The 10,000-nt window shown below is 47.7% G+C and overlaps 1 protein-coding gene across 1 annotated transcript in view; it reads right to left on the reverse strand.

Moving 5' to 3' along the window:
* Positions 1–3,910: 3,910 nt before the first annotated feature.
* LOC308175545 (leucine-rich repeats and immunoglobulin-like domains protein 1) overlaps positions 3,911–10,000 on the reverse strand; it is a gene marked incomplete at both ends in the record, with an annotated part of 56,554 nt that continues 50,464 nt past the window's right edge. Inside the window, 5 exons of the mRNA XM_080551195.1 lie at positions 3,911–4,125; positions 5,608–5,904; positions 6,324–6,455; positions 6,891–7,325; positions 9,458–9,739. Of these exons, the coding sequence (XP_080407321.1) occupies positions 3,911–4,125; positions 5,608–5,904; positions 6,324–6,455; positions 6,891–7,325; positions 9,458–9,739 (1,361 nt within the window). The remainder of the gene's footprint in view (positions 4,126–5,607; positions 5,905–6,323; positions 6,456–6,890; positions 7,326–9,457; positions 9,740–10,000) is intronic.

Consider the following 10,000-nt stretch of genomic DNA (forward strand, 5'->3'; position numbering starts at 1 on the left):
CCTATCAGAGAACAGGTGAGCTCCTCCACCTGTAAGCTGGAGAATATCACTGGAGTATATCAGAACCTAACCAGAGGAATGGAGAACCTGTAAAACTTGAAAGCGATGGATAAACTGCCAGCAGTAATGGACAATAGCCAGCTCCCCTGGGGAGGGGTGGTGAGGGTGGGGGGACTATTGTTACATGTTGCTGTTCTTTATTGACCACCTGTTTTCTCCAAGATAGAAAAATGAATACAGGGTTCCTGCACTGGTCTTAAAAAGCCTTAAAGTCTCAAATCCAGCATTCCAATCTACAAGGCCTAAAAAGGTCAGAAATGTCAGCTGTTCGGTCTAAAAATGAGGTGCTAGGTCTTAAAAATGAGATCCTGCAAGGGAATCAGTCCGACCACATCTATTTACGCGGAAATGAATCAAGCTGGAACCAAAAAAATGCCAATTCGCTTCCTTTTTTGTCTGTATAGCAGTGAAATCCCTAATTTCATCACCTCGAGGATGACAAAAAGCTATCATATGGTGTCGCGAATAGGGCTAAAATGATATCCAGTCTAAAAAAAGGTCTAAAAAGGTCTTAAATTTGACTTGTTGAAACTTGTAGGAACCCTGTAATTATAATCAATCCAGAATAGAGTAAGCTGTTTACCCTGTTATGAACATCCCAAATATGAAGCAAGCGTCAATCTAATTTTCTACCACCTGTTTTCTCCAAGATAGAAAAAAAACAGATAGAAAAATATATAATATAATGATAATTATAATCAATCCAGAATAGAGTAAGCTGTTTACCCTCTTGTACCTTATGAACATCCAAAATAAGCAAGCGTCAATCTAATTTTCTAATTCTCATTTTTAATTTCCAAATAGATTTTACCCTCCTCCAAAACAAACAGGTGGTAGGTTTACCCCAGTAAACATGTTTGATGTTAACCCCCACGGTGTCCTTCACAGAGTAGCTGAGGTGAGCGAGGTTAACGCCAGGGGGAGAGGGAGCCAGGGGAGATGGATGACCACACAGGTGTGTGTGTTTGTCACAGGGCCTGTCACTAGGCTGTTGGGGAACAATGCGCAGCATTTGATGGCTACAGCAGAGAGCCAGTGGCTGTCTTGGGGGGGCTGTCAGTCACCAACTGACGGACGGACGGACGGACGTCCATCTGGAATGCACATTCTGGCCAGCCGGTGACCCTCACTGAGTCAGTCAGCAGAGCAAACCGACCGAGAGGGAAACAAACGCCTGCTGGCTTTGGAGTTCACAGTCACAGGGCCTGGAGTTGAAGTTAACTCTGCTTTCAAGATCGACTTCATATGGATTTATGTTTCAGCAGAAGCGAATGTGTGTTTTTTGAGGTTGAGGTATTGAAATGATAGCTAACCCCGGGTCAAATGTACCCCCATGGAATTGAGCAATTCTATGTCCGCCCATATCATATGCAACGCAGCTGGATGAGGAGCCATTCGTGAGCTTAGAATGATACGGTTCTATCTCCGTTTAGGGCGGTTCAGAGATATTGAGCGCCAAAGTTTTTACATTCCATTATGTTTTGTGAGATGGAACCTTTGTATTTGATTAATTACTAACTCAAAAATGTCAATATTTAAAAAAATAACACCACACAGGCATTAATAAACACCTAATGGATCAGATTATGTAAAAAACTCATTTTTGACAAAAATGGAGATAGAACCTTCTAATTCTAACGTCACGCATTGTATACGCCTCCTCTTCTAGCTTGGCCTGCCCGCCCCACATACACCATCGAAGAACAGCACAATGCAACGGAAAACAACTCCACAGGTATAATAGCAAAAATGTGATTTTATTAGACACTTCAATGCCATGTTAGACACTTCAATGTTTTAGCTTTGACATTGGTACAACGGTTTTCAGACAGTTTATTTCAATAAATTAATCTGAGCAGACAATGAACTGCGCTTCGCACCCCTTCAGACCTGGCTACACCGGGACAAAACACAAACGACAACATCCGATTGGTCGTAATCAGTTATGACAGCCACGGCTGTTTTGTCCAATCAGATGAACCCAGAAGAATATGCCTTCTGACATCAATATGAGCCATTTTTCAATAAGGCCACCTGGAGAAACGACACGTTTACAGACAATCGTAAAATGGCGACACACATGCATACATTAGACAGACGACGTATTTTAGAAAACCCTTTTTCACATTCACGGTGTCTTGTTGAGTCGAGCCCAGTGTCACCAGGCCTCAAGACAGGAAGCGTTTCTACTGCCTTTCTCTTAGGTTTGATAAGAGATACATTTCACAAGTTTTCCCAACAACAGTAAGCTGTTCACAGAAAGGGAGGTGTGTCTTCAGTTTGTACCGATAAAGTCGTTCAAACATTCGACATGTTGTACCATTTGCCGTAGTGAGGATGATTGATTATTATTAATAGTATTATTATTATGTGGTGGTGGTTCTGACAAAGGCTAAAATACTGGCCGTTCTCTGTGTAAACACGTCGGTTTGACAGAGACACGATGGCGGTTCTGCAGTATGACGTGTGTTGTTTCAAGGTGCCTTCCTTGTACAGTAGGTTGACAAGAGATCCTTATTCCCTTTTACAGCTTGGCAGGTTAACGCTACAGCTCCACGTTATGGCGTACTAGTAGAAAATGGAGGTCCACATTCATGACAAATGTGTATTCGAAGAATGTCAATTGGCCAAATAAGTCAAATAAGTAACTATAGAAAACTAAATGGAGCTGAACGCACAGAAGAGGATCGTCTTTAAACCGAAGGCAACCGAAGCAGCGTTTTGGTAGTGATAGTACCGTAACAGATGGAAGAGCCTTGATGCTACAAACTGACATCATGGCAATGTCAAACATGTGACATGTTTCCTGACAACGAGAGGGCTAGAAATGTCTACATTCCTATCGGGCTACATCATGTAGCCTAGCTAAACTGCATTTCCACAAGTGGTGTATGATGAGTACAAACCGTGCTTAAACATCCAAAACCTAGTCCCCCCGCCCCCCCCCCCTGCAAATGTATCCCACTCTATTTTTGTACCATATCTCATACCCCCAAATAAGTTAAATCAAAGCTCTTCCTTCATAAAATACCTGTAAGTATGAGTTGTGGTTTTATATAAAGGCCATGACTGGCAGCGTTTGTCAAAATATTCAAGTGCAATAAAGTGTATCCGTGGTAGGACAAAGAGTGTGTACCGATAGCGCTCACAAAAATCTCTGATATAACTACGAGTTTCCGGTTCTTGGTTTCTTTGTTCATGCAATAAGGCACCGCAGTTGAAGCTGGTCAAAGCTGAAAAAGCTTCTCTGTTTTTTTTTCTCCTTTTTTAAAGTTTTTTTTTACAGACAACAAAAATACCATCACTCCATTTCTTTGTCATGCACAGAATAAAATTCAAATACTCTTTTTGTAAAAGTTATATAATATAAGAAAAACTCTTATGTACAAAGTCTCAAATGTCCAATGGTATATCTCTCTCTCTCTCTTTTTCTCTCACACACATTAAAACTGTACAATAATTCCCTACATTTGCATGCTTCAAATGCAAGTCACATTTTTTTGGAGCTAGGATTTTTGATTGACACCTCCCAAGGGAAGGTTATTAAGTATGTACAGCTGATACGCTCAGATGGGACGCCGCCCACACAAGCTCCGCCTTCAAACTCCGGACCACGCCACCCCCCCTTCCCCTCTCTCCTGCCCCCCTCCCCCCATGAGTCCAAACAGAGGGGGTGGGGGGGGGGGGGATCTCCTCCTCCTCTGGTTGAGGTAGCAGTTCATTTTCCCAGTGCAAAGAACAAGTTCGCTCGGCGCTACAGCTAGCGCGAGTCTGTATGTATGTGTGTGTGTGTGTGTGTGTGTGTGTGTGTGAGTGTGTTTAGGGGATGTTGGATTGGGGGGGGGGCCTGCTAGTCGCTGGCTCTCCTGAGGGGGGAGCTGTCACTCTGGGAGGCTCGGGGAGCGTGTCCGTGTCCGTTGGACAGGAGAGTCTGTCGGAGCTCAGGCTCACAGTCAGGGTCCAGCGTGTGGCGCGTCGCCACGGGGGCCAGTTTGATGGGCTTGTGGAAGGACTCCTCTTGGGAGGGGGGGCACACTATCGTCTGTGCTGTCTTCACTGACGGACCTGCGAGGAAACACAAGAGAGGGGAGGATGAACGCCACGTCAGACAGACAGACAGAGACAGACAGACAGACACTAAGACAGACAGACAGACACTAAGACAGAAAGACAGACAGACACTAAGACAGACAGACAGACACCAAGACTCCACTGCCTTTCAACTCATTATACCTTCTGCCCGCCTGACTACTATGGGGTCTAGAGCCTTCAGCCGTTCTGCTCCCCGCCTCTGGAACTCTCTGCCACCTAACATTCTGGAACTCTCTGCCACCTAACACTCTGGAACTCTCTGCCACCTAACATTCTGGAACTCTCTGTCTCCTAACATTCTGGAACTCTCTGTCTGCCTCCTAACATTCTGGAACTCTCTACCACCTAACATTCTGGAACTCTCTGTCTCCTAACACTCTGGAACTCTCTGCCACCTAACATTCGCAATATTGACACTCTCACCCACTTTCAAATCCAGTCTTATAAACACACCTTTTCACAATGGCTTACTTGGTTTGATCTCCTGTATTTTAGTTTGTTGTTATATCTTGATTTTGCTGTTTTTATCTCATTTTGCTTTGTTGATTTTAATGTTTTGATATGTGGTTTTAAACTGTCTTGTAAGGTGTCCTTGAGAGCCTTGAAAGGCGCCCATAAATAAAATGTATTATTATTATTATTATTAAGACAGACAGAGACCAAGACAGACAAGACACTAAGATATTCATCCATACATAGCTTGAGGCTATCGGCTATGGAATGTGTCCGTACTGTTACTTTGACGCTATGAGGTGAGAATCTGCATTCCGGGAGGTGGGGGGGCTGAGGGGGGGGGGGACATGATTCCGCTCAGATCGTTCCTTGCCAAAGGAGCAGCATCTCAGAAACAAGACGAGGCCTGCCCTGTTCTGTTCCTCAGCGGGTCTGGCAGCGCTGGGAACTCAATGCTGCTTTTCATTTGGAGCTAAAGGTGGGAGGCACCCTCGGGCGTTTCTCTGGCGTGCAACTCTGATACACTGTCAAATATTGGCAGAAGTCTATCCATCATACTCTTATTCGCTGCGATTCTATCCATCATACTCCCCTTCGCTGCGATTCGCCGTGACAAGGTCACCTACACAGCTGAACACTTAGAAATAACAAGAAATAATAATACAAAAAAACGTCAATAACGTCATCGCTGGACTGAAAGAGGGAGGCGTACTAAACGCCCGTTTATAAGTTATTTTTATATTTTTGTGGGGCAGTCCCACTCATATTTTTCATTTTATTGACAGATACAGTAGAGATTTAGACAGGAAGGATGGGTGAGAGAGAGAGGAGGGATGACATGCAGGATATGTCCCCGGCCGGAATCGAACCGGGCACCCTGACCCACATGGTCAACGCTTGACCCGCTACGCCACCTAAGCGCCCCCCAAAACGCTTTTATCACTTCAGAAAGACGCCGTACGTGAGTTCGATACGTCATCGTCGTCACTCTCTCCGCCGTACCTTTTCTGTCCGTGTGGTTCCTCTGTGACGTCGTCGTGTCGTGGTTGCTAGGATACCCGTGCGGGTGACCGTCTCGCCGGACGCCGTTGGGGGTTCCGTTGCAGTAGGGGGTCGTGTAGGGGGGCCCTGTGTCCTGCGCCACTGAGGACGGGCTGTAGTCCAGGGGGTCCAGGGGGTAGGGGTGCTGCTGGTAGTCCAGCCCCCCGGGGCCGAGCCCCTGAGACATGTAGTCCAGGTCGTGAGAGTAGCTGTTCCCGTTCTCCATACAGTCTGTACACACCACCGCCCCGTCGTAGCCTGCACCAATCAGCACACAGAGGAAACCAAAAACACACGTTAACAATGTTGTTGATATGCCTGTCCGTCCGTCTGCTAAAAACAAAAGAAAAAGAGAAATAATGTACAGTGGAGGTAAAGTAAACAAGAGATGGACAGAGGTGCTCAAAAGTCAAAAATCACCAGGGTTCGACAGTAATGCTGTTTTACTTGCCCGCGAATGTTTTACTACGGGCAAGTAAAAAAGCGTTACTGTCGAACCTTGTAAAGTAAACAAGAGATGGACAGAGATGCTGAAAAGTCAAAAAGCACTATCTCTAGATCCTACTGAACGTGGCAGCAGGTCAGTCACGGGGGGGAGGAAGCGGACGATCGTGTAAGAAAATCCCAAGCTCTGAACTAGAATCAGACGTGAGAGATATCGTAGAAGAGAGTCATACCCGTGTGTGTGTCTATGTGTCCGTTGGGTTGGGGTCCGCTGGCCTCCACGCGTATACACACGTCCTGCCTCTCCGACAGCGTGCCCTGGGACGACAGGTAGCTGGGGACGTCAGGGGGAACGTTGGTCTCATCTACAGGGAGAACAGAGAGGAGGGGGGGGGGGGTCAGGAAACAGTTGGGACTATTCGGTTGTTAAGTCTGACGTCAATTAGCAATTTCCGAGTCCAAACCAAAACTTCCCCCGCAGAGTACTAAAGCGGTAGAATGACAGTTCAATTGTTTTTTACACTGGGATCTATTCATACAACAAGGGACACAGCAGCACTTTCCCGTTTTTCCCATATTGTCAGCGTCTTTGAGCCTCGGAAAAGCGCTATACAAATATAATGAATTATTATTATTACTGAGGCATTTCGAAGACAGCGCCTCAGCCAACGTTGGACCCGGAAACACGTCACGACTTAACAACCGAATTAGAAAGGAAACAAAAAGAGGGTGCAGCCATTCCCTGTGATAAGTGGTGTCTCGGAGACAGACCGATAGGTGTTGGTGCTGCTCTCTCTCACCTGTGTTGGTGACGCTACACTCCTCGCTCTTCTTCCTCGTCTGGTAGATGATGCACACCCACACCAGGGACGTCACCACGATGCTGGTCACCACGGCGATGACGATGATGCCCACCGTGACCGTGCTGGGGCCCGGCGGCGGGGCGCACGAGTGCTGCAGCTTCCTGACCACCAGCTGGCTGTAGGCGCGCTCCGTGCCCAGCGTGTTGGACATCAGGCAGGTGTAGCGTCCCGCGTCCTCCAGGGCGGCGCTGCCGATCACCAGCAGCTGGTTGCCGGGGGTGAAGTGGTGGCGGTCGGAGGGCCGCAGGGGCTGGTCGTCCCGGAGCCAGGTGATGCGGGGCGGGGGGCTGCCCAGGGCCTTACACTGCAGGGCTACGGTGTCGCCCACCATCACGTTGCGGTCCTCCAGCTCCTGGGCCAGGTGGGGAGTCTCTGTGGAGGGGGGGCGGGGGGAGGGGTGGGGGGGTCAAAGGTTAAACTCCACTCATATGACACAACATCCCCTAACATTGTCAAAACACAGGGTTCCTACGAGTTTCGACAAGTCAAATTTAAGACCTTTTAGACCTCTTTGGATAGAAATGTAGACCTATTCGCGACACCATATGATAGCATTTTGTCATCCTCGAGGTGATGGAATTAGGGATTTCACTGCCATACAGACAAAAAAGGAAGTGAATTGGCATTTTTTGGCTGCTAACAGGCCGGCCGCTAACAGGCCGCTCCGTGGAGGTGAAGGAGACGAGGCCTCCCCGCTCTCACACAGAACACTTCCCCTCTCAGCAGGAAACACACAGATTAAGAGATCTCCCATAATCCCCCGCTTCAGTCTCCCCCCGCTCCCTTCTCTCCCCCCCCCCCTTCTCTTCCCCCTCTCCTTCACCTCACCCCCCTCCTCCCCCTCCCCTTCACTTCACCCCCCTCCTCCCCCATTCCTTCACTTCACCCCCCTCCTCCCCCACTCCTCGTCATAGGAGGCCTCAGCTCTGGTCCCAAACTCACACATTAACAGCCCACTCCAGTCTCTGCTTGTTGGATCATTCTAGTACATTTAGCCCATAATGTTGTAGACCAACCCCTCACATAATATCGTGATGTTAGAATGATAAGGTTCTATCTCCGTTTAGAATGATAAGGTTCTATCTCTGTTTAGGGCAGTTCAGAGATATTGAGCGTCAACGTTTTTACATTCCATTATGTTCTGTGAGATGGAACCTTTTATTTTATTAATTACTAACCAAAAAATGTCAACATTTTAAAAATAACACCACACAGGCATTAATAAACACCTAATGGATCAGAGTATGTAAAAAACACAATTTTGACCATAAATAGAATAGAATAGAATTCTAAGATCACGATATGTATTGACGACACGTCAAGTCACACCAACCAACACAGACCAGCCCACTGTGCATTTTAACACATGACTCCTATAGACCAAATTGGCCACGCCCTCCCCCCACCATTTTAACCCCCTGAAGGAGAGAACTGAAGCCAGAGGCCTGTAGTCCAGGACTCCTGACTCAGAAGGGGGGGGGGGGGAGAAGGAGGGGTGAGAACGGGTAACAAACACCCCTCTGTGAGGCCTCTCCCCCCCCACATCTGACCCCAGCCCTGACCCTTGACCCCTGACCCAGAATGAGGCCACAGCTGTGTGAAAACAGAACACATATGCCATGAGGCCGGAGGCCGACCAGTTCTAAACTGGGCTTGGACCAAGTGTTTGTTTTTGGATGGGGGGGGGGGGGAATAAAAATCACTGTTGTGTGAATCAGTAAAGTAATGTAGAAAAAAAATATGCGACAACACCAATTTGACGTCATGTGACAGAGAGGTGGGGTATTCGGTTGTTAAGTCTGACGTCACACGACGTTTAGCAATTTCCGGGTCCAAATAAAAAAAAATCTGCACCAGGAGTACCAGTGTACTAAAGCACCAGAGTACCAGTGTACTAAAGCACCAGAGTACCAGTGTACTAAAGCACCAGAGTACCAGTGTACTAAAGCACCAGAGTACCAGTGTACTAAAGCACCAGAGTACCAGTGTACTACAGCGGTAGAATGACAGTTCAATTGTTTTTTAGACTGGGATCTATTCATACAACAAGGGACACAGCAGCACTTTCCCGTTTTTTCCCATATTTGTCAGCGTCTTTGAGCCTCGGAAAAGCGCTATACAAATATAATGAATTATTATTATTACTGTGGCGTTTCGAAGAGAGCGCCTCAGCCAACGTTGGACCCGGAAACACGTCACGACTTAGCAACCGAATAGTTGTTAGCAAAATGGAACACTCATCAACCAAACATTCTAAACTCAAACATTCTGAAGAAGTTGCTATGATTTATTGTGACATCATCATATTCATTTATTTGTATTTTTTTATAATTTAGAATCGTCATGGCAATGAAATGGAATCTTTAGCAACCAAACATTCTCAAGTATGTAAACGTGTACTACTTCTGATGTCACCCTGCTGAAATGTGAATATCATTACTAACCAAAACGTTTTTTGTTGTTTTTTTTTGGGCGGGGGGGGGGGGGGTGCGGGGGGGTCTTACCCAGCACGGTGAGCGTGGCGTTGGCAGACACGGTCCCCGCGGTGTTCTTGGCGGTGCAGCTGTACACGCCCATGTCCTCGGGCTTCACGTCCATGATGAAGAACACGTCGTCGTCGGGCATCACGTGCATGCGGCGCTCGCGGGCGGCGGGGAAGTCCGTCCCCCCGTCCTTCTGCCAGGCGATCTGGGGCGTGGGGTGGCCCTCGGCGGCGCACTCCAGCCTGGCCGTGGTGCCCGTACGGATGGTGCCGTCGCGGGGGGTCTTCACGAAGGAAGGGAGGACTGTTGGGGGGGAAGAAGAGGAGGAGAGACCGCCAGGTTAGACACAGCTGGTTGAGCGACGCAATAGTCGGTTTTATAAAGACACAGACACACAGACACAGACACACAGACACACACAGACACACTCACACAGACACTCACACTCACACTCACACACCCACACCCACACCCACACACACCCACACACACCCACACACACACCCACCCACCCACACACACCACACACCCACACACTCACACACCCACACCCACACTCACACT

This window comes from Nansenia antarctica, assembly GCF_963989245.1.
Source record: "Nansenia antarctica genome assembly, contig: SCAFFOLD_232, whole genome shotgun sequence".
NCBI lineage: Eukaryota > Metazoa > Chordata > Actinopteri > Argentiniformes > Microstomatidae > Nansenia > Nansenia antarctica.